This window comes from Trachemys scripta, chromosome 1 (genome assembly GCF_013100865.1).
Source record: "Trachemys scripta elegans isolate TJP31775 chromosome 1, CAS_Tse_1.0, whole genome shotgun sequence".
Lineage (NCBI taxonomy): Eukaryota > Metazoa > Chordata > Testudines > Emydidae > Trachemys > Trachemys scripta.
This window is the reverse complement of record NC_048298.1, coordinates 267,248,535-267,275,814: the sequence shown is the minus strand read 5'-3', so window position 1 is coordinate 267,275,814 and position 27,280 is coordinate 267,248,535. Positions and strand designations below refer to the sequence as shown.

At 38.4% G+C, this 27,280-nt stretch overlaps 1 protein-coding gene across 13 annotated transcripts in view; it reads right to left on the bottom strand.

Annotated features, from left to right (window-relative positions):
• The window catches only part of MYCBP2 (MYC binding protein 2), a 395,137-nt gene that overhangs the window by 37,064 nt on the left and 330,793 nt on the right, over nucleotides 1-27,280 (bottom strand). For 11 of the 13 annotated variants that reach the window (XM_034758293.1, XM_034758297.1, XM_034758299.1 and 8 more), the window contains 13 exons: nucleotides 26,527-26,696; nucleotides 23,572-23,816; nucleotides 22,558-22,725; nucleotides 21,198-21,355; nucleotides 19,951-20,150; nucleotides 19,162-19,311; nucleotides 12,233-12,393; nucleotides 10,970-11,126; nucleotides 9,978-10,202; nucleotides 8,667-8,732; nucleotides 5,934-6,173; nucleotides 4,930-5,028; nucleotides 52-132 (listed from right to left, as the gene is read on the bottom strand). In XM_034758293.1, coding sequence (XP_034614184.1) covers nucleotides 52-132; nucleotides 4,930-5,028; nucleotides 5,934-6,173; nucleotides 8,667-8,732; nucleotides 9,978-10,202; nucleotides 10,970-11,126; nucleotides 12,233-12,393; nucleotides 19,162-19,311; nucleotides 19,951-20,150; nucleotides 21,198-21,355; nucleotides 22,558-22,725; nucleotides 23,572-23,816; nucleotides 26,527-26,696 — 2,120 coding nt within the window. The remainder of the gene's footprint in view (nucleotides 1-51; nucleotides 133-4,929; nucleotides 5,029-5,933; nucleotides 6,174-8,666; nucleotides 8,733-9,977; nucleotides 10,203-10,969; nucleotides 11,127-12,232; nucleotides 12,394-19,161; nucleotides 19,312-19,950; nucleotides 20,151-21,197; nucleotides 21,356-22,557; nucleotides 22,726-23,571; nucleotides 23,817-26,526; nucleotides 26,697-27,280) is intronic. The other 2 variants (XM_034758294.1, XM_034758305.1) reach the window with 1 other exon arrangement.

The window sequence follows — 27,280 nt, the reverse complement described above, 5'->3', positions numbered from 1 at the left end:
GTTACAATTTAAGGTAAACATTTAACACCTCAAGAACTGTATTACACAAACCTGTTTTTGTAAATTTGTCAGTTTGCTCCTGCTGAATATGATTCCAACCATGTGCTCTTTCAGATCTGCATCTGAAGTTGCCTTTATAAAAAGCAGAAATAACTGTTAGGATATAGATATTCAAGCCTGTCTGTAAAGGCCTATACTTTAACAATTTAGGTATATGTTTATCATTTAGCTAGTTATAGAGGTATAAAAGAAAGAATCTGTGTAAGGGCCTTCTCTCACTGTGACAATCTGAGGCCCTGTTCTTAGGCCAAAGCCTTTGGTTAAGAGGCAGCCATAAACTGAGAAGCGTGCGGTCACATCCTCACATTTCAAACTAGTCATATTGAAATAAGGCAATCTGGGGCTGTTAGGAAGGTGATCCAATCTATCACCTCCCGAAAAAGGGAAGAGCCTGGAAGATGTAAAAGGAAATGTAGTTTGATAGTTTTCTGTCTGGTAAGAACTCACCTTATCAATAGACACAGTTGGGAAACCCTTATGTCTGTATAGATGTTGTGAAATCCTCACTTCTGTATTGTTTTGTATGTTTATTTGCATGGTCTCTGTCTGGTTCTGTGATTGTTTCTGTCTGCTGTATAATTAATTTTGCTGGGTGTAAACTAATTAAGGTGGTGGGATATAATTGGTTAGCTAATCATGTTACAATATGTTAGGATTGGTTAGGTAAATTTCAGTAGCATGATTGGTTAAGGTATAGCTAAGAATATTACTATATAAATTAGGGGCAAACAGGAAGTAAGTTGGGATTCGAAAATAAGGAAAAAGGAACTTGGATTAAAGCTTGCTGGAAGTTCACCCCTATAAACATCGAATTGTTTGCACCTTCGGACTTCGGGTATTGTTGCTCTCTGTTCATGTGAGAAGGACCAGGGAAGTGGGAGAGTGAAGGAATAAGCTCTCTAACAATAACATTAGATTAAGACTTTCTAAAGTATTTCTGAACTGTCGCACCAATGAATGTGGAATGCCAATCTATTGTATGCTAAAAGTGAGCAGATTTTTGTAACATACAGATGTGTAGCAAAATGTTATGTAGCCAAGATAAAGCAATTAGGAAAACTGACACAGGTTGGCTGTGCTTATTTCCTTCCTGTTATGTATGTAAAATATAAAAGGTCAGAGTACAGATACATCTCCAGCAAGCTCAGACAAATGAAATTCAGTGTTCTAAGACCCACCCTTATGAATTCAACTTAATACTGATCACCAATGATCAAGTCTTTAGAAACTAATGTAACATGGACCAATTTTACAGTCTTTAATGTATTTTAAATTAAACGTCTCCAGAAGGAGAAACTCAACAATAAAAATAAAAAAAAATCCCATGATTTATAACACGGATCGGCAACCTTTGGCATGCAGCCCAGCAGGGTAAACACCCTGGCAGTCCGGGCCGGTTTGTTTACCTACTGCGTCCGCAGGTTCGGCCGATTGCGGCTTCCACTGGCCGCGGTTCGCCATCCCAGGCCAATGGGGGCTGCGGGAAGTGGCGTGGGCCGAGGGATGTGCTGGCTGTCGCTTCCCACAGCCCCCATTGGCCTGGAGCAGCGAACCACGGCCAGTGGGAGCCGCAATCGGCCGAACCTGTGGACGCGGCAGTTAAACAAACTGGCCTGGCCCACCAGGGTGCTTACCCAGGCGTGCCGCGTGCCAAAGGTTGCCGATATCTGATTTATAATATGTAACTTGTTATGACAAAGGGAACAAAAATCAGGCAATGTACTTTTCAGGATCTACCATAAATCATCTGCAGTTAATTTAGCACTTGTGAAATGTGATGAACTGACAACACTGGAAACAGAAGTCCTGCCTTGTCACTGGGCCTTAACTGTGTTGCCACTGGGCCTTAACCCCGTTCTGGGTGAACTACTTTAAGCAGTCATAAAAAATAATTTGCTCACTGGACTAAGAGAAAATCTTTTCAAGTGGGCCTGGGCCATTTAAGAAGCACCCAATGAAAACTATACTTGTAAGTTACTAGGAACTGGGACAGCTTTGAACCAGCAATATGGTAATGAAAGATGCCAAATGCTATTATTACCAGTCACATGAGCCCATCATTTTCTATTAGTTTTAAATTCTAATATGATTTAAGTTTGCCATGATCAATAATGCATAATTCCACAATTTTCATGATTTATAAAATCATTTCCATTTTAAACAGATTTTATAGTGACAATGGAAGGATGGATGAGTGAGCAGGGGTCTTGTGGAATAAATAACAAGTGATCATGCAATTAAAGACTATGTAATAATGGTTGTATAGGTGACCTTAACTCTGGCATTTTTCTCTTTGAAATTTCCTAGACTTTTTCAAAAAGAAATAAAGATAGAACCAAATTCTCTCATATGCAACTGTAACATACCTCCTGTCATTTATCTTCAGCAGTGTTTGAACCCTGGACCTTCTACACTTCATCACAAAACTCTACCACTTCAGCAAAAGGACTAACTATAACATCTGGCAGCATGAATAAGCCGTTACCATCTCCACACCAACCATTAGGAAGAGGATGCATAGCACCCTGCAACAGATGGTTACAAGTGCATGGAGTAGTCTTTTTTAAAAAGCAACAGATAGTCCTGTGGCACCTTTAAGACTAACAGATGAATTGGAGCATAAGCTTTCGTGGGTGAATGCCCACTTCGTCGGATGCATGCATCCAACGAAGTGGGCATTCACCCACGAAAGCTTATGCTCCAATTCATCTGTTAGTCTTAAAGGTGCCACAGGACTATCTGTTGCTTTTTACCGATCCAGACTAACACGGCTACCCCTCTGAGTCTTTTTTAAGAAAGCACAGAATTTGGCAGCATCTTAACAGATTTTTCTTAATCTTTCTGAGAGACTGTGTGGCACAGTGGATGAGACTTGGTGTGATGGAGTGTCTACCCCACCCAAGGCTTAAGTAGGAAAAAAGAGCCAATTAACCCTTTGATAGGCTGCACCTAAAGTAGAGCCAGGGCTGATGAAGCCTAGCTGCGTGAGGAGCTGGGACAGGCACAGAAAGAGGAAGTTGGTGATAAGAGGGGGCTGTAGGAAAGACCTTGCAGGCACTTCCTAGAGAGGAGGGGGGATGGCAACAACAAGGGGGGAGTTCTGCAGGAAGTAAGCTCTGAGATCTTTGGAATACAGACTCTTGCAAGAACCTGAGAGGGGTGAAACAGCCATAGGGAACAGAGGAAGCTCTACTGATAACCCAGAGTGGGGGCAGAGCTATAGAAGAAAGGTAGGACGGAGCCTAGGGAAACAGCAATAGTGTCTGGGATTTTGAAGACCATGTGTGCTAAACATAGGGTCCAGATTCCCCTACCAGCCCTGGGGAAAGTGGCACAGTGAGGACAGTAGACAAGATGACTGCCTAAGACCGTTTGTCCATTAGGACTTTGATACCCCAGAAAGGAAAAGCTATAATGACCTAGACAGAGTGTCAAACCATGAAGAGGGATCACCATGAGTCATGAAAAGGAAGAGAGAGAGAGATCACACGGTGAGCAAGTGAAGGAGGGGGCATTAGACTGATTGAGAACTAATCCCCAAATGACCCACAAGGAGGTGCCGCAGCAATGAGCGGGGAATCCAGTGACACTTGGGTATGCCATATTGGAGAGCAGGGGAGAAATCCTTACCCTGTAGCCAATGAAATTTTTGTGTTGAATTCAGTAAGATGAGAATTTCATTCCTCTGTTATATTCTCAGCGTGTATAGTCTCTCAATGGAGCATGAGACCTCGTTCAATAATTAGGGCACAAAATTTTTAACACCAGTTCATAGAAGGGAATAGATCTAAAACTCTTACGTCTCCAAATTCCCAGCCCAGTACACCTGCTCAAACGTACGGCTATTTTGTTTGAGGAGAAGGGGGAGGAGCAGTGGAGGCAGCAGTCATGTGGTGGGTCCTATCAGGAGATTCAGCTTTGTATAGCATTCTCAAGTGAGACACTGGGAAAGGTAGTATGGATTGACTGTTGAGCAATTTTATAAGCAAGACTCAAGACAGCTCTATTGTACACAATGCAGACAGCAAACTGTGATTTTTGACAGCTGATCTTAGCCAAATTATTTTCATGGGGCAACAAATACTTCCTCAACTCCAGAATGATCCCCATTCCAAATTCCTGTTGCAAACCAATGTGATTTAGTGTTTAAAGAAAACCAGGAAAAAAAATGTATAACAGCAACCCTTTTAGGGGGAGCACCAGCAACTCCTACAATAAATAAGTAAATAGCTTTGAGTGGTTACAGTAAAAATTCAGAGACTTGATTCTTCTGCTTACTGTGATACATGTCTGACTTCCATAATTGTTAGTATGATTTGTACCAGTGATAGTCAGACCTCAGTGGTTCAGGAGCCAAATTAGCAATCAACATTACCCAAAAGAACCTCAGTAGCGTGAATTCATTTCATTTACACACACACACTCTCTCTCTATATATAGTATATTATATTATTCTCACAGCAAAATGACTGACAGAGTATTCTACAACTGGTTAATAACATAGTAAAAGCATCCTGATTAATGATTAAATCACACCGTTTTTATCCGTAATATCATGTGCTGCAAAGAGCCATAGGAGACACATTAAAGAGCCACTTGAGGCTTCTGAGCCTGAGTATCACCGATCTGTACCATTATTACTATGACTCTTTAATGAAACCTATAGCCCCAATTATGATCTATTCATCAAAAATATTAATTACACAAAAATCCATCTAATTATGTTTTTTTTTAAAATAGGCAATGGCAGCAGTATAATATTGCTGGGATGTGAAGAATACCCGGAGTAAGAAGATCAAAACAGACCGGAAAACATCTGGGACAACTTATTTCAGTAAAATAATAATAATTGTAGAACATAAATAATACATTGTGTACTTTTTCTTCTCCTTCCGGGGAAGACAGCAGTGTTTTTTCTTCTTGTTCTGGGGTTGGCTCAGCATCTCCGGAGATGAGTTTTCCAAATACCTATGAGAAGTTACAACAAAGGTTAAACAAAAGTTCAAAACTAGGCTCATATGGACATAAAACTTCTCGAGGTGACAAAATAAGGAGGGTTATGCCGTCATTCTTTGTAGTTTAAAACAGATTAACATTGCTTAGTTTTGTGTGCCATGTATTAGATTTTCTGATTGCTGGCAACAATATAGTAAAGAGAGGAGTCTGCACTGCCAGTCAGCATCAGAGAAATTTCAGCCGCTAACAACATTTGATTAAAATATGTCACTGTTTTAAAAAGCCTGTCATTCTACATTTAAAATGTCTAGCTTGCTCTCCAATTTCTGTGATATCTATCACCAACACACACGATGGTGATTCAAAATGTCTGAATTTGTATTATTTATATTCAATTAGCACCGAAAGGCCCTGATCAGGATCTTTATGCTATGTACTGTACAAACACAAATAAAGACAATCTCTCCCCTGAAAAGTTTACAGTCTAAAATGACAAGACAAACAAGAAAGAGATACAGCATATTTTTTAAATGAAGGTGTGGACAAAAGGAAGGAATGGGAAAAAACATGGGAGAGGAAGGATATAAAGTAGTATGTTGTTGGTAGTGTAAAGAAATGAGGTTCTGCAGGACAGTGGACTGGTTAAATCAAAGAAAGGCAAAAGAAACAAATTAACTGTAAATCAGTACAATGGAAAAGCTCCAGAAGGAAATTTACTTCATCAACATATTTAATCACTGTATGAAGTAGTAATTCTTCAAGTTCTTTTCTACCATAGCTAACTACCACTCTATAACCACCCACACACACAGAAAAAAAAAACAATAGCCTTCCTTTTAAAAGGAATAAGTAATTAAATCTCAGCAGCTTTTATGTTCTCCAGTGTTTCACCATATGAGATAGTTGCAATGTCCTACCTGGGATGTAATAAGGCGGAATACTCGCAGTGTCTCAGCTTCACAGTTTCTTTGCTGAGCTACACTTGCTGAGATCTGGCCTGCAATTTTAATGCTTTCACCATCTTTCCAACCCAATACTTTCACTTGGCGAACTCTTAGCGTGTTCTCTGGGCCCTTCAATTCAATTTTGATGATGTGATTATCTCCACCAGGAAGTTCACTTGTTACCCAGCCAATGTGTCTTGAATCCAAATCAACCTGATGAACAGGAATATAAAGATGTGAATTTGAAACACAGTATCAGGCTAACTGAGTCACCTACTCCTGGTGAGTTATTGGTACAAATTATCCAGCACATACTGTAGAAACCAATTATAGCTTACGTGACACACAAATGTCTGTTCTGAATAACAAGATTACAAATCTTTTGTATTATAAAACTATCAGTCTTCACAGGTAAAGATTTCAAAGTCTCAAATTATAAATAAAAAAAAGACATGTAACTATTCATTTTCTTCTCACTTTTAAAGCCCAGTTTAAAAAAATCAGTAAAAAGTCATTTTTGTTGGTTATCCAATTGCACCACAGAGTCTACTTCATGCTCTCAGCAGCAATTTATAAATGTGTAAATCACTGATGTAAATAAAGTTCTTTCACCTCCTGTAAGAAAAGTAGTTGTCTAAAATATAAAACATGGTTAAAAGCACTTAATTTTTCAAATTCTGTGTCAGACAAAAAAAAAAAATATAAATATATATATATATATATATATATATAGAAACATAGGTTGAAATCCTGACCCTATTGAAGTCAGTGGCTAATTTCATCTCAAGTGTTTTGTTATTTTTTTTTAAATCACAGAAAACAGAATTTAGATTCAATTTAAAACAAGATTCAATGTTTTCTGGACAAAAAAGTTAATGAAAAACAATAATCATTATACTGTTTGGATAAGTCATCCCACAAAAAGAAACTAACCTGACAGTAATTATAGTTCTTTGAGCTGCATAGAGTGAATAACTGTTTCTTCTTCTGAGTGCTTATCCATATATGTATTCACTATGTCTATCAAGCAGTGATCTACATTGTAGGAGGTAAGTGCTAGGAGTCTATCTACGTAGTGATGGTTGCACGTCCCTGTAAAAATTAGCATCTGATTTGGATGTCTCCACAATAGAGTAGTGCTGGGAAAGTATGTACAGTTTTGAGGACCAGGTAACTGCCCAACACATGTTCTAAATGGGGGCACGTCTCAAGAAAGCAACTGTTTTTGCCTGTGCTCCAGTCGAGTGTGCTGTTGCCTGGGCTCTAGTCGAGTGAGCTGTGACCACTATAGGTGAGATAACTGTCCCACTTTACTCAGCACTGATGAGACCTCAGCTGGAATACAGCGTCCAATTCTGGGTGCCACACTTTAGGAAAGATGTGGACAAACTGGAGAGAGTCCAGAGAGCAACAAAAATAATAAAAGGGTTAGAAAATCTAACCTGTGATGAAATGCTAAAAAACTGGGCATGTTTAATTTTGAGAAAAAGACTGAGGGGGACCCCAAAGAAAGGACAAGAAGTAATGGGCTTAATCTGCAGCAACGAAGATTTAGGTTAGATATAAGGAAAACCTAACTACAAGGGTAGTTAAGCTCTGGAATAGACTTCCAGGGAAGCTGTGGAATTCCCATCAATATAGGTTTTTAAGTACAAGTTGTACAAATACCTGTCAGGGATGGTCTAGGTTTACTGGGTCTTCCCTCAAATACAGGGAAGCTGGACTTGATTACTTCTCAAGTTTCCTTTCAGCCCTACATTTCTGTGGTTCTAGGATTCATTATGGCCAATAATGGTCATACTAAAAACACATTTAGCAAGAAAGGGTTTTAGATGTTGTTTACAAATGGGAGGGATGAACTAACAGTGATGCCAATAAAGAGTGAGTACCACATCCTGGCACACAGCACATCAAGGACACTATTGCCCATTAGCTAAAAAAACAAAAAGCAGGAGCCTTAAAAAGATAGGTGTCTGATCTTCCACTTAGTTCAAGACTCAAAAAGAAGTTGCTTACCCATGTAACCAGTGCTTAAACAACTAGTAATATTAAAGTAACAATGCCAATTTACCTTTTTTTCTTGGAAGCTACAGTAAAGAATATAAGGCAGACATTATATGATCATAACTGCTCAAAAACAGTGTGGAAACACATCGTGGTATTCTGAAGAAACTACAAGTGACAGAGAATTCCTGCTAGGAGTTTGTTTCCATAGGAGGGAATTGCAGTAATCAAGATTCATGGTTCTGACAGCTGTTGCAAAATCACCATAGATTAATAGAGGAGCAGATTGTGCAAATTGCACAATTTAAAAAAAAAAAACACACCTCTACACAATGTCTAAACACAAGGCTTTCTATGGAAAGGGCATTGGTCAAAAGTGATGACAATATCTTAACAAGAAAGGATGGTCTTATGGTATGAAGTTTAAAGCACACTGGCTCGCAACAGACTTCCTATGTGACTCTGACAAGCCATGAAATCTCACTATGGTTTAATTTCCCCGTATGTAAAACAGTAATAGTATTAACTTCACAGGGTGTTATAAGGCTTAATTTGTTAAATATTGTAAAGCATTTTGAGATTTATGGTAACATGTGTAAACTACTTCCACAGGTGGGCTGTGTGGTATACATACAAAGGATTATTATTTTTATCATTAACAAGACGTTATTTTTACATGCAGCAATATTTGTAATTAGTTACCTGCTTTATTCTGCAAAGATCTTCTACTGCCTTACCAGTCAAGAAAGTAATTGAAGTCACTTTATTCTGTGAAAGACAAGCAAAATCAAAAAGACAAATAAAAACCTCCACAATTAATTCTGAAAGTGAGTAGCATTATGGTAATTTCTTCCATATTAATATTACGGAGTGCCTTTTTAGAGACACAGAATTAATGGAGTTGCACATTAAATTTCTTAAAACACAAGATATCTGTATGTCTAAGGCAATCTGAAGTTCTCATTACATACAAAAGTAGAAACAAGAAAGTGTATAAATAAAAAAAATCGAAGTGATTTTATATTGAAAACTTAGGACAATGAAAAATTACGGAAAAGTTCCAATTAAATCTGCAAACTGTTCTTTTTGCATCACTATGTGCACTTGAAATGAGCACATATATGAAACACTGCAGACTTACAGATCTAGCTCTATGTTACATACTACATGCAAACACCCTGTGTACTCCATGGCAATGCTGGTGGATTCTGGGGTACTCCATACACCATACCAGAGCTACCGTAACAGCTTCAGATATATACCTCGACCCCGATATAACATGAATTCATATATAACGCGGTAAAGCAGCGCTCTGGGGAGGCGGGGCTGCGCACTCCGGCGGAGCAAAGCAAGTTCCATATAATGCGGTTTCACCTTTAACGCAGTAAGATTTTTTTGTCTCCTGAGGACAGCATTATATCGGGGTAGAGATGTATTAAAAAGTTGAGATTTTAAATTAATTAAATCAGAGTAGTATTCCTTGTGTCATTTAATTTTATATTAAGTTCAATGTATTTTACACAGCCCCTACATTTAAACATTCTGTGTGTTACAAATAATGTGCCAGTTTTCAGGAGAAAAAGTAGAAATTGTGGTAATAGGCCAGGAGACCGTCAAGATCTTCTGATATTTGGGGAGGCAAAGGATGCCATTTGGGATTGCTGGAACAAACTCTCCAAGTGGATGTTTTTGCAAAAAACGATCAGCAGGAAAACAGTTAATAATGTGGATAGCTAAATTCTAATAATTAGGTTTCAAAGTTAACAACTCACTGAAAATGAGGCTTACTGAATCACTTTACATTCCGTTTACGTTTGGAAGCTTTTCTTCATAACCAAAAAAGTTAGAAACTTAATTTCTCAAAATGAGATTTAGATTCTGGAGTGAAATTCTGAACCAAACAGGATGGCAAAAGTGGTGGGGAGGAGGAGGACTCTAATAAAATCTGTGACCGAATAATACACAAGGCCCTGGCTATGCACTTTTAATAAAGACAGACAATTTTTCTCTCACCCCAAGATCTCGGGAGTTGTCTACATGAACAGACACATAGCGAGCATTGATTCCTTTTACACAATTAATTGTGATGTTTTTAGTTTTATTTTTATCTTCATCTCCTGACTCCCAGAAGGTTTCTGTGGACCCATCTGTCAAACTGCCAATCATGGCAGGTCGGCTTGATGTTTTGATGTCAACAATGCTGGTTAGGTCTTTTAGGCAAATTACTATACACAATTCCTGTAACAAAAAGATTATTTAAAACCTCAGAAATGAAGCCCAAGTAAAAAAATGTCTAACACACTTTTTAAAGGAATACTTATTAAGAAGAATACACTCTCTAAATTAAAAGAAGAAACCTGTGCACAACGAGTAAGTTACATGATCAAAGCTCCTGGTTTATTGCGCTCCAGCCACCAGAGGAAATATGATGGAAAACAGTTTCAGTTGCTAAAAAGTGTATTAAGAATTGGAAACAATGCTCAGCTTATTTTCTCCTACTCAATTCCCATATCCTCTCTTTGCTGTACTTTCTTTTGTAGATGCTCATTAAAAAGCAGCAATGTGTGCCTTCAAAAGGACAAAGAAGAAATGTGAGGAAGAAGTGGAGGTAGGAAAAAGAACATGAGATGTAAAAGGAATTTTTGAATTAATTTAAATTCAAACATAAAAGGCCCTCCCACTCCTGACCCTAGCAACCAGTAACAGAAAGTAGGGATGGTCACTACTCAAAAATACCGATTTGAATAAGATTCAGGTTGAGGGGTAATATTTGAATCTTTAAATCTAAATATAACAATCTGGATATCATCTACAAAGGCTCTGATCGTGATAGATATTAGTTACTGACAAAATATTTAAAGTACAAATTTATTAATAAAAATTGCGTGTAATAAAGTATGATTGCTAAAAACTAGAAAACTGAAATAGCTTGACTATAGTGCTGGAGGTTATCTACTAATTCATTTTGATCTACAACTTGTGATATTTACAGATAAAAAACTTGCCTGACTCATGGCTTCAAAGCCAGACTGTATACTGATACTAAAGCTCTCCTCACTATCTCCATCATCAGATTTGGACAAAATGTTGTTAATATGGTGAAAGACATTGCTCTGATGCAGGAACTGGTGGTCAGACTGTTTGAATTTGAGGCTCCAACATCTGAAAACACATTAAAAATAAGTTTATTAAAAGTTTTTTTCAATATCAGTGCACTTTTGCAAGCACCATTAGTATTTACATTATTTTAATTACTGCATAATTTTAAAAATTTAAGCTTATATAAATATTTTGAAAGGAAACATCTGCATCAGAAACATTGTGCATCATTTTGAAGAAGTCAAGAAGAAATATTCGTTAGTGCTGCAAAAAGTCTAAAGCAGGAATATTTGTTATAGTCACACGCAGGGCCTCCCAGAGGATTCAGGGGGCCTGGGGTCTTCGGCGGCAGGTCCCGGGGCGGAAGGACCCCCCACCGCGGGTCTTCGGGGCACTTGGGCGGCGGGTCCTGGAGCGGAAGGACCCCCTGCCACTGAATTGCCGCTGAAGACCCGGAGCAGAAGAAGCTCCGGGGGCATGGGCCCCGCGAGAGTTTTCTGGGGCCCCCAGAGTGAGTGAAGGACCCCGCTCCGGGGCCCTGAAAAACTCTCATGGGGGTCCCTGTGGGGCCCAGGGCAAATTGCCCCACTTGCCCCCCTCCCCCCGGGGGGCCCTGGTCACACGAGAGTTCAATAATAATTATTCCATATATTCCTTTATAGTAGCTATGATAGCAAAATGAAGAATACAGAAAATTTTGTGGAATAGCTAAATGACAGATTTTTCAAACAAAAGGTATTTAAGCTACATGCGGCTTATGCATGTACATTAAAGAACACAGTAATATAATTATTTTTACAATAAAAGTAATGGATATGGTACAAAATTTAAAATCAAATACATTTTTCTCTACAAACCCCTTGTTTATGCAAGGGTTAAAGAAATATCTTTTTTCTCCATTTTAAAATAGCATATCCAGGCACTTCAGACATCTAAAATACATTGCAAAATCTTCTAAGGAGTTAGTTTACAATGCTTGGATGTCTTGGGCCTTCATAGTGTCAAGTATCAGGGGGTAGCCGTGTTAGTCTGTATCTACAAAAACAACAAGGAGTCTGGTGGCACCTTAAAGACTAACAGATTTATTTGGGCATAAGCTTTCATGAATAAAAACCCCAGACTCCTTGTTGTTTTTGGGCCTTCATAGTTTTCCCCTATTTTGTACCTACCTTAGGGCCATTTGTTGCAATGAACTACCACTGGGGAGAGACATCATAAGATCTGAGATGGTCTGAAGCAAACGATGGAAAGTGTGGGGCAATGGATGAGCTGCTTCACCAGCAATCACTATATCTGACAGTGGATGTTCACATACTCTTGTATCTTTCTCCTAAGATTCAAAGGAAATATGTTACACTGGTTCTGTTAATAAGAGGCTTTCATAAAATAAATATATATATTTAGACAAACAATGTTAAAACTGAGTTCAGGTTAAGAGTTCATATAAATAATTTAGAATAAAATATATCCCAGGGATGTTGGAATTATCCCCAAATGAATTGTTATAAAACTGCCGGAAAGACAGAGGTAAAGTTAACATTAGAAGAAATCTAAAGAGGTTAAAATACAGAAATGCACAATTAGGATTGACACCACGCAATAATCATATGATTAAGCACTTTAGAGTTTGTGGTTCCTCATTAGTTTAAACTGATATTTTAAGGTCCCATTAAATTTTTTCTTTCCATCCCCCCAGTGTCCCTACCAAGCAGAGTTAAGGTTGTTTGGGTGCCCTAAATCTGCAATGCTACACCTTCATTTCTTTTTTAAAACTTAACTCTGAATTTCCTAGGTTTATTAAAAAAAAACCCTTGATTTTGAGATAATTACAACATTCTTAAAATGTATTTTATCCTAAAATTACTGAAACATTCTTAACCTTCATAACAATTTAATGTAGTTTTTGTCTGGAAATTTCCCAGGCTTTTTTTAAATCAAAAATTTCATACATGAACACTGAACAAGAAACTGAAGAGAGAAAGTTACCACGTGATATTTCTAATTATTTTAAAATATGAAATATTAACCTTAATTATTTTTTTTTAAAAATTGAACAGGTGATGGCCCAATTCATCAGTATGTACCCGCTGTTCTATGCCACTCTGGAGCAGTAAAAAAGCAGCAGCCCGCTGGCCTGTTAAGATGTGTTTACAGCTGCTTTCCCTCTCCCCCCCTTCTTTTTCTCATCAGTGTAGCACAAACCAGCTGGAGTCTACACACCCGTTTCTCCCCTCCCTGTCTTCCAAACTACCCCTGCCTCTTGTACCTCTTTACAATCCCTTCCACACATTATCCTTTCGGCCTTCATAACATCCCCCAGCAATGAGTTCCACAGGTTGACTGTGCATTTGGTGAAGAATACTTCCTTATGTTTGTTTTAAACCTGCAACCTATTAATTTCATTGAGTGACTTCTGGTTCTTATGTTATGTTCTTATGTTTTGGTACACGACTGCACTCAAAAACAAAACAATGTAAAACTTTAGAGCCTACAAGTCCACTCAGTCCTACTTCTTGTTAAGCCAACCGCTAAGACAAACAAATTTGTTTACATTTACGGGAGATAATGCTGCCGCACACTTCTTATTTACAATGTCACCTGAAAGTGAGAACAGGCGTTTGCATGGCACTTTTGTAGTCAGCACTGCAAGATATTTATGTGCTAGATATGCTAAACATTCATATGCCCCTTCATGCTTTGGCCACCATTCCAGAGGACATGCTTTCATGCTGATAACGCTCATAAAAAAAATAATGTGTTAATTAAATTTGTGACTGAACTCCTTGGGGGGAGAACTGTATGTCCCCTGCTCTGTTTTACCCACATTCTGCCATGTATTTCATGTATATGATGATGAGCCAGCATATGTTGTTCATTTTCAAAACACTTCACTGCAGATTTGACAAAATGCAAAGAAAGTACCAATGTGAGATTTCTAAGGATAGATACAGCACTTGCCCCAAGGTTTATGAATTGGAAGTGCCTTCCAAAATCTGAGAGGGACGAGGTGTGGAGCATACTTTCAGAAGTCTTAAAAGAGCAAAACTCTGATGTGGAAATACAGAACCCGAACCACCAAAAAAGAAAATCAATCTTCTGCTGGTGGCATCTGACTCAGATCATGAAAATGAACATGTGTTGGTCCACACTGCTTCGGATCGTTATCAAGCAGAATCCGTCATCAGCACGGACGCGTGTCCTCTGGAATGGTGGTTGAAGCATGAAGGGACATTGAATCTTTAGCACATCTGGCATAAATATCTTGTGACGCCGGCTACGACAGTGCCATGCAAACACCTGTTCTCACTTTCAGGTGACATTGTAAACAAGAAGCAGGCAGCATTATCGCCTGCAAATGTACACAAACTTGTTTGTCTGAGTGATTGGCTGAACAATAAGTAGGACTGAGTGGATTTATAGGGCTCTAAAGTTTTACATTTTTTATTTTTGAATGCAATTATTTTTTGTACATAACTTCATTTGTAAGTTCAACTTTTGTGATAAAGAGATTGCATTACAGTACTTGTAATGGGAGAATTGAAAAATACTATTTCTTTTGCTTTTTTACAGTGCAAATATTTGTAATAAAAATAAATAAAGTGAGCACTGTACATTTTGTATTGTGTTGTAACTGAAATTAATGTATTTGAAAATGTAGAAAAGATCCAAAAATATTTAAATGTTATTCTATTATTGTTTAACAGCACAGTTAATCAGTTAATTTTTTAATTGCGCAATTAATCACAATAAATATTTTTAATCGCTTGACAGCCCTAAACAATATACAAGACCACAACAAACACTAAGATAAAGATACAGTACCATCTACTGTATTAATCATTACAATTGTCCCCTAGATAAATAAGAACTTAAAACAACAACTTCTAGGAAGCCAGGTAGTCTGACAATCATGCAGATTTCTGTGTTGGTCTGCCCACTTGAGTCCTATATTCAGTCATGGAGACAACACTCATATTTTAATCTAGATTATCAGTGACTGCAGGGTTAATTTGCTCTAAATTAGGCCTAGCCTTTGTGGACTGTCTGTTGAAGACTGCAGTATGGCGAGGTCCCAACAACAACCTGGCAATTCTTCCTCCATTATTAGACATGGGAACTTGCTGGTGTACCTCCAAATCCTCCTCTGCCTCTCTATGGGATGGTTGCTGAGCATCCTCAGTGCTTGTATCAGCAAGGATAAGGATGGATTACTCCCCTTTTGGCAACTTGAGTTCTTCAAGATGTGTTGTCCCTATGTATAGTGTACTTTAGGGTGTACATGCACTCAGGACAGGAGATTTATCCTATCAGCGTCCTTCTGGTTTGAGCGTATGCCCCCACTCTCCTTATGCTCCAAACCAAGGAATACAGGGGGCTGCCAAACTGCTGCCTTCTTAGTTCCTTCACTATGGCCAATTCCCAGTAGGGGGAAAGCAGGCAGTGGGCAAGGAGGGTGGGTAGTGTACTACACATAGGGACAACATCTCAAAGAACTTAAGTAACTACAAGGTGGGTGACCATTCATCTTCGAGTGATTGTCCCTATATGTAGTGCACTTCAGGTGATTCGCAAGCAGGGTCTCTACTGAGGTGGTGGTGCCTGGAGTCCTAAGACACAACAGATTACAGAACTGGCCTGCCTAGAGAAGCATCAGAAGCAGCTGTTTGCACCAGTGCACAGTGTGTAGTAAAGGTGTATATAGAACTCCAAGTTGCTGCTTTGCAGATGTCAGCAACGTCTCTAACGTAGATAACCAGTACTGCCTGAGCTCTCGTCAAGTATGCTCTCATACTGTCCTCAAGCAAGACATTGTTCATCTCATAGCAGATAGGGTGTACCTGAAAACCATTTAGACAGTCTCTGGGAGAAAATGACCACTCCTTTCATACGTTCTGCCAAATGAATGATGATGAAAAAAATCTAGGTGACTTTCTAAATGATTTTGTCCTATACAGGTAAAAGGCAAGAGTCCTACACATGTTCAGTGAATGCCACATCACTTCCTCTCCGCTAGAGTGAGGTTTAGGTTAGAGCACAGGTAAACAGATATCCTAATTGATGTGGAAAGTCTGATACCACATTAGGGACAAAACTTCAGATATAGTTTTATGGACACATTTTTCTCGTGAAAAACCGTAGTGGGTTTGTCAGCCATGGAGACAAGGAAGTACCTCAAGGAGAATCTCTTTCCCCTTGCTGCTAGAGATACTAGTTATATCACTCCTAGTTTGTGTTCTGAGGCCTTCCAGGACTTGCTTAAGAGGGTGGCAGAGTCACTTCAAACCCCCCTGGAAGAGGACCAGGAAACCATAGGGTCACCATTCTGAACTTTAGGTGGCAGATGAAACTTTGCACCTCTGAGGTCCAGAATTTGGATGGAGTTAGAAAAAGCCTGTCCGACTGTTGTCCAGGCCCTCCTGAGCAGTAATAGAAAGGACTCTACCAGGAAATGTTACAAAGCAAAGTGGAAAAGATGTTAATTTGAGTATAACCAACAAGGAATTTTTCCCTTATAGGGAAAGATTTCGGATATGCTGGACTCCCACTTATCCTTACAATCCTCAGAGCGGTCTGTTAACTTCCTCCTAACCTGGCAGCCATCAGCATGTTTCACTAACCAGTAGACACCTACTCTGTATTTTCCTACCTAGTCTCTGCCCAATTACTGAAGGGTCTGACTAGAATCTTCCCTTCTGGCAAAACCTGTACCAGTCCGATAAAACTGTGAACCTTGTTTTATTAACGCTTACAAAGTCACTGTTTGAGCCCCTGGCATCGTGCCAGCTACTACATCTCTCTGTGAAGGTAGCATTTTTGTCACTGTTACATCAGACATAGGATTTGGGGAGCCAGTTTGGGATTTTTTCCAGGTTGCTTTTTCCAGTTGCATAGCCACACCTTCTCCCCTTCCTGGTTGGGCACATAATTCCCCTATTTCCTGGCGTTTGAGCCTGGCATGCTCGCTTCCGGCTAATCTGTTTCTCCATCTTTTGGAATGCCGTCCCTAGGTCACTCATATACAACTCTGCCATGTCACCCACCTATGTAGATGCAGGGGGACCTTGCTAGTTGATTCTTGCTGCCTGAACATCAAGTCACAGGGAAGGATGAGTTTGCAGAGTCCAAAAATAATCTTATCAGGAGAGTAATGGATAGTTGAGTGCTGGCCAGCATTATATATAAAGATCTTTCTGTAGTCCAGTCTTGTTGGTCTTCACTGACAGATGCTAAGCATGGAACCAGTGGTGTGGTTTACCGTCTCCATTTCTACATCACTCACAGAATGGGTGATATTGGGCCTCACATTGGTTATCTGGAGTTGTCAGCAAACCTTGTGCGACAACCAGGGTTCAAACTACTTCCTCCATCACTACAGATACAGCGTGGTGGTCTGATCTGCAATACTACATGTTTCATCAATGGAAGTCAACCCTTTATGCTTCAGTAGTTGTGCCACCACATACTTTGAGAGGCTGTCAGACACTACCAGCAAATACTGGTGTTTCTGGTAGTGAGCCTTTCAAGTCAATATATGGGAACTCAAAACATGGGAGGAGCATCTGGTAGAAGAGGAAAGGATTCTAAAACTCTTCCACTGCTATCTAATATACCAAGGGAATCGGATATGGGAGCTGCCTTACAGGAATGCTCCCTCACTTAAGAACAATCTGAGGCAGTACCTGATCACATCTCTCAAGATCTTCATTATTCTTGGAGAACACACTAGCATACCATAAGAGCAGCTGTTCTAATCACTTTTTTGTCACCTTCTCTGGCAGCATCTCTCAAGTCAACACTTAGCTCTTTTACATCTTTTAATCTGTGCCCCATGAAAGGTTTTTAGATAACAGTTACATTGTATACTGTCTCCATGGTCCGATTTTTCACTAGCTGCACTTCCTGGTCAGTGACATTAACTGCTCTTACTCAGAACTCACCCTTTGGTCCAGCTCAAAACAGGGATCTGCTAAACAGCAATCCTGACTGGATATTTGTAGCTTCACACCCTCCTTCAGGTTCACTGCAGAAGTCCTTTATCTTTATGGGCATTAATGCATGATGACCTGGCTTCACCACAACTTTATTCCAAGCCATCACAGGGAGCAGTTTTTCTCTGTCACTCTGTAGGCCTGGTAGAGGCATCTCTAAGCCTCTAAGAGTTGCACCCCAGGGTCCACAATTCCTCTTACTCCCAGATCAGATACAAAAACATAATATACAAGACTACAACTTAGCAGTAAGATAGAGATACAGTACCATTTATCGGTACAGGCTATCTGCACTGATCATTACACTACCTGAAATCTGTTACTTTAAGAGTATATATTACAATAGGGTTTTTCAATCACATGATCACACCATTAAAGAGAAGAAATATAATTCAAAAACAAGTCAAGGCCACATACATTAGCTTAATTTAAAATAATTTCATTATCAAGCTTTGCAAAAAACCCTGGAACTCACTTAGCTACAAAGTTGAAAAACTGTTGCCAATTACTCGCCTGCCAGAAAATTACTCATCCCAGTCAAGTGGGTGAGGAGAGTTTTGCAAGACTACTTCATTATAACAAAAAGAATAGTTGCCTTTATAGGAGAAAAACATAACTGTTCAACATAAATTATGCCAGCATAACCTGTGGTTTACACAAGCCCTAAGAATAATAGCGTTTCTTAGAGAAAATTTCCCTCAGTTTTCTGGTATGCAATCTAAGCATAGTTTTCAGTTACTGTGCTTGTCAAAAACACAGCATTTTCTATTATAGAGAATGTTTTAAACAGTTTAAGTGCAAAAATAATGTACTAAAACAAATTGCAATGGATCAACAGATCATCATTAATTCAGCTGTCATGAAATGTGAATTAAATGCAATGGTGATCAACAAAAACAAACACTGTATAGATATGTTCTTGAAAAAGGTGAACTAAAATTTCCCATTCCATAGTTAAGATTTTGTTGTTCACTAAAGCTACACAACATACAAAATTCATGTTTGTTTTCACTTTTAAAAATACTTTCTGAATGTGTAAACTAGCTGTACAGTCATACCCATAATTTCTGTAAGATACTTTATGAGTAGCATGCTAAAATCTCACATACTTGCTCTGCATTTTCTTTATTCGCTTTGTTCTCCTCATCCTCATCTTCCTCAGGTTCCACAGGGGCAGGAGTCAGTGAAGCCACAAAATGCCATAAAAGATCATGAAGAGAAGTTGTTTGAATGACATTACAGAGAAGCCAATTAAAAGCCTAAAACAAATGTAGATACAAAGTTATAATTTAGGTTAGGAAAGTTGGAGGTATGCATGTAGAGTTCAACAAAAAGATTCATTTTAAACATTTCACAGAAGGAGAGGCACCAGTATTTTGAAAAGTTATCAAAAACACTGCTGCACAAGCCCTTTTATTAAACTATAAACTATTTCTTACAATTATGTAAATATATAATAGGGAACACACCACACTGATGGCTTGTACATAAGACAATGTGCAGCAAGCTGGGGGGTAACTCTACAGTGCTCTAGCCTGTCACACCCTAACTGATCATGTGGACTCGGTTACAGCACAGTACTTTAAAACAAAGCTTGAAAAAAATAAGTCCCTTAGATATATTTAAAGATTAGAGACACACTGCTGACCATCCAAACTAGCACATTTACAGTTAACATTTCTATTTTTATATTTCTGATTTTGCAGACATTGTTATGGCTACTTAGACTTGTTTAAAAACTTGCTGGAAGTCTCAGTTTGGGATTAGTAAAAGAGCATTATCTTTTTTGTATTAGTATTTAATTTAATATAAAAATTTGTTTCAAAACTTCTCTGGAATTAGGACAAGTAACTGATGTGTCATTTTTATTATAGTTAGATCCATTAATGCATTAATACCTCCATAGCAAAGACTCGGCAAGCAGATTTCCGTAAGGCTTGTTTCATTGCTATTTCAAGTCCTTCCAGATCATGGTGCTGGATTACAAATGCCAGAACTGGCCACTGGAAATTTCTCTCTCCTTTAGAAAGAGAGCTGTGGGCGGAGATTAACCGAGAAAGTTCAGGAGATGGATGTCTCAGGAGAGATGATCCCACTTCTATTTAAAGTATAAAAATATATACATATTAGATTCTTTGTGTAATTGTTTTTACTGTAGCTAGTTTGCTAGTATTTATAAAATAGCAACTTTAGAAAGGATGTTCTATTTTTTCCTTGTAGAACAATACACTGCTACCTCAATATAACGCCACCCGATATAAAATTAATTTGGATATAACGTGGTAAAGCAGTGCTCGGGGGGGGGGGGGGGCGGCTGCGCACTCCGGCAGATCAAAGCAAATTCAATACAACACAGTTTCACCTATAACGCGGTAGGATTTTTTGGCTCCCAAGGACAGCTTTATATCGAGGTAGAGGTGTATAATACAATCCTTGAAGTGAAAAAAATTGTGCTTCACTTCAGGGTAAGCAGACACTAAAAATCTGCAAGAATTCTTCCTGAGTTTTAAAACCAAGCAGAGAACTCCCAGGAATTCATTTCAGACCTGAATTAATTCCTGAGCCACTCTTAACGCTCTGCATATTTCTCATAACTTATATGTGGTTAATATTTGACAAGCTATTAGTATTTGGAACTGGGTGAATAATGGAATTTTTGGTTCACTGTCAATTCCAAAATATCAAAAAATGTTTAATTTCAGATTGAAACGAAAACAACATTTTGAAAGCTTTTCAGTGAATCGAAAAAGTTTTGAACTGGGTCAAACCAAAACATTTCATTTTGGGGCATTTGACAAAAGCAAAGGAGGACTAGATTCACAAAGTGACCAGAGACTAAAAAGGAGGAAGTTTCTTTAGCCCAGCAGTCAGGGAAGTCACCAGGGAAGTGGGAGACCCAGGTTCAATCCCCCCCTTTGCCTGATGTGGAAAAGGGACTTGAATAAATTATTCATTGAAAAAAGTCTGCCCAGCTCTATTAATTACATATATTTATAACAAATGGTAATTTTTTCCCTATAGTCTTTCACTAAGGAACTGTAATCCTATGATCTATCCTTAAACTCCATTTACCTTTTTTAAAACTAAAAATAGACATTTTAGAAAAGTGTAAATACTTTTTCTGCTTTAAGAGATCTATTTTTACCTGCGTCGCCACTGTTGACTCTTCTTCTGGGAATGGCCTTAACCCGTGCAGGTAAAATCGAGTGCTGTTTGTCATATTCTGATGCAACAACTGAGTATGATCTTTGAAAAACTGTGCGCTTTGCCAGGTCTGTATCTGTTATTGGACTGGTCTCCAAACTGCAAAGAAAAGAGATCAGTGAGGTCATAAAAACTTTTTTTAAAGTTTCAGTGATGACATAACTCAGACAAAATTCAGAACTACAGTATTACCATTAAAAAACTAAACTTTGAAGACTGGAAATGAAGCAGACGAGAAAGCAGCATACATTTGGATAATGGCAATACTACCGATGTATGAAAATTTACTTTATGCAACATAATAGAATTGACTACATGAACTCATATAGTTGTTCATATAGTATGGACAAAGAAATTCTTGCAAATTCTTTCAACATAAACATTGCTAATATGTGTATCTTGTATTTCTTAAAATATATAATTGTGATGTAGCAAGGTAAACCCTGACAATCCAAATATCTCATAGGGTGAGGGGGAAGAAGAGGCATCCAAAGTATTCAGATGACTGAGTTTCAGATAAACAAATGTATGATGTAGACAGATATATAAACTCCATGGGCCTCCTACATGAAATTTAGAAGTTTGTTTAATGGGGGACATAACGTTTCCCAGCCAGTTCTGATCTGCTGTTGCCAATCCACTGGAATGTTTCACTCCCCCCTACTTTGTGGGAACTTCTTATGGTCTGCAGAAGAGCTCCCACTTCCCACTCTTCCTAAAGGGTTTGGGAGAGCCCCATTGCCCCAAGTCTTTAAAGGGGCAAGGTGGCTACACCAAGATGATCCTGAGGATCCCTGTTAGAGCAGAGATTTGAGATCAGTTGACCAGACACCTCGTTCTCTTTCCAGAAGGTGGTCACGGTTAAATGTTGGCATTCAAATTTGTTTTTATATGTCAAGCTCCAGGACACAGAAATAAGTATATAAAAATGTTGTGGCTGATTATGTCCTCCTGATATATGAAATATCCCAGATTTTGTTTCCATTTTGTTTGCTTCAGTGTCAAAGTTCAGACTTGTGGCAATTCTGTGTTAAATCAATTAACATAAATTAGTTTAAAGTTTTGAACAGAATTGGAGCTTGTGTTTGAAAATATATGAGAGACTGTTGTCTTTCTGTAAACAAATACAATTTCTGGTAGCCTAAGCCAAACATATATACAAGTTATGGCTAGAATTCAAGGGTTGAGCTGACTTGGTATTTTGGCTACCTATTGCAGCAACAATTCCCATTACCCTTGTGTTCACTTCAGTGCTGTGCTAGTATGTTAGCTAACAGTTATCAAGAAGTACACTGGCATACCTTGGTGGCATAGATTTCATGTTACTCTCTGGTTCCTCAAAGACATTAGGACATGCATCAGGAGTGACTGATATGTATGGTGCAGGTACTGAAGTTGAACGCAGATATCTCATCTCATCTTGGAAGAGGTTGTCATCCTGATAGCTAACAAAGTTTTCATGATGATGCCTGCATTAAAGCAGATATTTAAACTGATGATGATGATTTGTATTATCATAGTGCTCAAGAATCCTATCGGACCGGAACCCCATTGTGTTGGGCATTGTACAAACCCAGAACCAAAAGACAGTTTTCAAAACCAACCAACCGACCCTTTCCAGTCCAATTAGCTAGCAATTACTGTCACTCGTACACCTACTGCATTTGAGCTTAACCTGGTTGTGGCCTTTAGGAACTGAAGCAATGTAAATGTTAATATGATGCTTAAGTAGTGAGCTAAAGAATAGCCTATCTGGATGTGTTTATCATTTGCTAATGTTTTGCAAACAGCAGGGCTTCTCAAGATGATGTTACTTATTGTAGAACCAAATTTCCCCCTTCATCCTGAACCATTTTAGGACTCATGAATATTATATACCAAATTGAAATATACTGGGAAATACAAAGGGGCACATGCTTAAATGCTCTGAATTGAGAGGAGATTGTAGGAGGGACTATGTATACTAGGCTCAAGTCATAACATGAGTCTTATTATGGAGTTCTGCTACCAAGTTCTTAAATCACTGAAATTTAAGTTTTAAGAATTATTCATCAAGCATCCAAAAGCGTGTTAAGGCACCTCCCAAATTCAGTAGCTCTGATCCCTGGAGCAACTGCAATCTAAACAGATGTGACAAAACCATGGAGGATGGAGAGAAAGTCAGGGGACAAGATACTAAAGAAGCGTGAGAATGCTTCCAGAGAGCAGCACGCTTTTATATATACATTTTAGTTTAGTATATAAAATACACATTTTATTTTTATTCAAAGATTATGCATAAATAGATTTATGAACTCATGAGTAGCTTTCATTACCTTGCTAAAGTTTGCAGATAGAGGCATGGCATTTTAATGGGAAAGTCCTCAGAAATTCCTTCTTTAACACTGGGAAGCTGAGACTGGAATGGTTTTGCTGGATGATAGCACAAAATACTGGGCTCAGCAGCACTGCTCAGGGACAGCAAGAACAGAGCATTGGCTTTAATCACTTGATGAGCTTCCATAGTTGGCAAGGCACGAGGAGTCTTAACTTGCATTGGCTTTCTCCTGTATTGTTTAACCTAGAATACAAAAATGTTACATGTTTATATATTATTTTATTATAAGTAAGGTTAAGACTTAGTCATGGGTATTTTTAGTAAAAGTCATGAACAGGTCACGGGCAATAAACAAAAATTCACGGCCCAGGACCTGTCCATGACTTTTACTATAAATACCCATGATGACTAAATCTCTGCTCCTAGGGCCCCGGTGGCCACTTAGCATGCTCATTTTCTGGGTTCCCAATGTGAGACCTGTGGTCTGATTTGCAGAGTGCACTCTCAGCTGCAACTGAAGTCAACGTGAGCTATGCTTTGAAGATATTAAGACTATATAATTTGAAGTAGTCTGAAAAATTAGACCTTATGCATACCAAACTGGGCATCCCAAATTAGTGATAACTTTTGATTATAAATTCTCTGTGCCTTAATTCCAAACCACTTACATCATTAAACTTAATTCTGGCATTTCCTAACTTGTGAGTGCTTGACTTTGAAACCTTAACATTCTTTGAATGTAATTTTTGGTTTGCAATTTTATTCACATAGCTCTTAAATGACAAAACACAGAGGAGGAATACAAAGGAAACAAAAATGATACATCAGACAAGGCTAGGGAAAAAGTTTCCTTACCTATTAATATTCTTTCTTCAAGATTTTCTTTATCAGGCCATATACTTGGATTATAGTCCCTCCCAACCACCAGATGGAGAACAAGAATTTAGGTAATGCCATATCTTCCCTTATAAGGGTCTAGCTATCTCAGCTTTCAATTGAATATTTCAGAAGCAGTACCAAGTAAGAACTTAACCAATTCATAAATAACCATTAAAAAATGTTAAACAATTTCAGTTTGTCAGTGACTCTGTCAAAGTTCTTAATGAGTTAGGCACTCAAATCTTACAAGGTGGTGGATGGGACTGGCATAAAAAGGCTTTAATGAAGGAAAATTAACAGATAAAGATAATTTCCCCCTCTCTTTGATCTTCTATAACAGATGATATGCATGCGATCTTCCAAAGCATCTGATAAGCCAGTCTTCTTTGGTCTTGTACACTCAATAGCAAAGTCATGACTACCAACTGTACTGGATGTCCACATGAATTAAGGACCTTGCATACACAGGTTCAGACTAAAGAGGAGCCTGAATGGGGATGGACATGGACATGTTCACCAGTTCCAGGATACCATGGTCTTCTCAGTCAGCCTGGAGTTATAAGAAAAAAAGCTCCTCTTGATTTGGCAAACCTTCTACAAGACTATGCTGATCATGGGCTGGGGTAGGAGGGGAATGTACATTTGGCTGAGGTCTATTGACATTCAAGGTAATTTGTTCTGCTTGCTTCTGCTTTCTTGAATCTGAAGTATTTTTTTCCTGGGTATAATGAGATTTAGTTCTCCTGATTCAGCTGCATTCTACTCATCCAGTCAGGTGTGCTGGTTCTCATCCTCAGACTCTGATTGCCAACTGACTGGTAGGGTTCTTTTTGGCTTAAGCCATCAACAGGTCTGTTTTCCTGAACATATCTTGACTTCTTGTGCCCCTCTGGTGACAGATGTATATTACAGATCGTGGCAATGTCCAACTGAATTTTTATGGATGAATATATTAGCTTTCCCTGGAAGTGTAACAGAGTGATCCTCACAACCTTGGACTCTAACTTGTTTATGGAAGATTTCCTTTGAACCGTGATGAACATTGCAGCAATGTTGGAAAAAAAATTTCCACCCCAGTGGATGGTTTATTGAAATTGTCCTCAGTTAGCTATTAACTTCATGAGTCTTGAAGATATTTGCAGGATCTTTGAGGTTATCTCTTTACTCCACTTCCAACAGGAAAGCACACTAAAGAGAGTGCATATTCAGGGCATACATTGAAGCTCACTGCCATTGACCCTAGCACCTGCTGACAGTTCTATACTGTGCTCTTTGAGTGGTGAATTAAAAGTTTTGACTTGGACCTGCAGTTTATTCATAGAGTCCTACACAATAAATGCCCATTTAGTATCGTGAATTCTTCCGATACATAAGGTTTCATGTGGGACTGAAGGAGCTCTTCTCGTTTATCACCAATCCCTGCCTTCCCAAATAAGCCCTACTGTCTTCCACTGATGAACTGGCTGAAGCTTCTGAACCAGCTCAGAGCAGCCAGTTGTCCAGATATAGGCTATACGGTACAGTTTGGTCTAGGATAGCAAATCACAGTTATTTCCAGTGAGGCTGCAACACTGGCATATGCAGGGACATATCCTAGAGATCCCATGAGCATAAGAATTTACCTTAATCTCCTCCTTGAATAATTGTTTTAAGTGATTCCATCTGCTTAAATTAGCATTGACCCAACTGTGCAATGACAGCATGTTATTTGCCAAATAATGAGTTATTCAAAGAGATTTACCTACATTGCTTGCAAGATATTAGCTTCTATATTAAAATATGTTAGCTTGAAACTAAAAACTAATTTACAAATTTTAATCTGAAAATAAGTAAATACACTGTAAAATAATTTGGATTAACAACTAATTAGTTATGACTTCTCCCCCTTCCCCCATAAGGAATAAACTGGATCTTAAGTACAAAACCAGAAGTGTTCAAATTTTTTTATCACAGTATATTAAAACTACTTTTAATATAAATGAACATTTCATGACATTGAAATATCTTGACATTCTAAAATTACCAAGATAACCTGAACTATTAATACTAACACTGGAGAAGCAAATAAATATACCTTCTCTCTTGCTGCTGCTTGCTTTTCACGGAGGTATTTTTCTCTGCATCGATCACAAACCAGATACCAAGTGCTTCCTCCTATACCACCATCACCACAATTACCAGCCCATCCTCCGCAGAAGTGTCCAATGCTATTATAACCTTGACCACCTGCATACCGGCCACAACCTTGAAATAATGAAGACAAGATCCATAAACAATAACTTTACTTTTAGGAATAACAATTAATGCTTCTTTTCCTATCTGTAAAATAGGAAGGAGGAGACTCATTTTCTTTCCCTTACCCTGGTTTTATTCTTGCTAAATTCCCTGAAAGCTATATTCTGAAAGCAAATGGTGGTGTCCAATACTTGGAAAGTTTTTGCTTTTTAAAATCTGTTGATCAGAACAGCTTATTAAAAGCTTGAGAATTACATTCATTACTTATTAATATCACAGTAGTGCCCCAAAGTCAAGAGACTGTGCAGACACACTGGAAGACAGTCCCTGATCCAAAAGGCTCATAAATCTGAAAATGGGAAATGTCGTGCAACCTTCATGATAGGTGGTGCTACCACCCTGCCGATAATTTTATCCCTCTTCATTTGCCAAATACATTTTAAAGCTTATTTTTGATGAAGGTGGAAACTAAGTAGCTTTGTTTCTTTTTGTGTTCAAAGGGTAACAGTCAAATGCCTGGAATGTATGCTAATTGCTCCACAGCTAAAAGAGGGAGCACAAATTTCAACTGGATTCTATATTTTTGCTTCCCG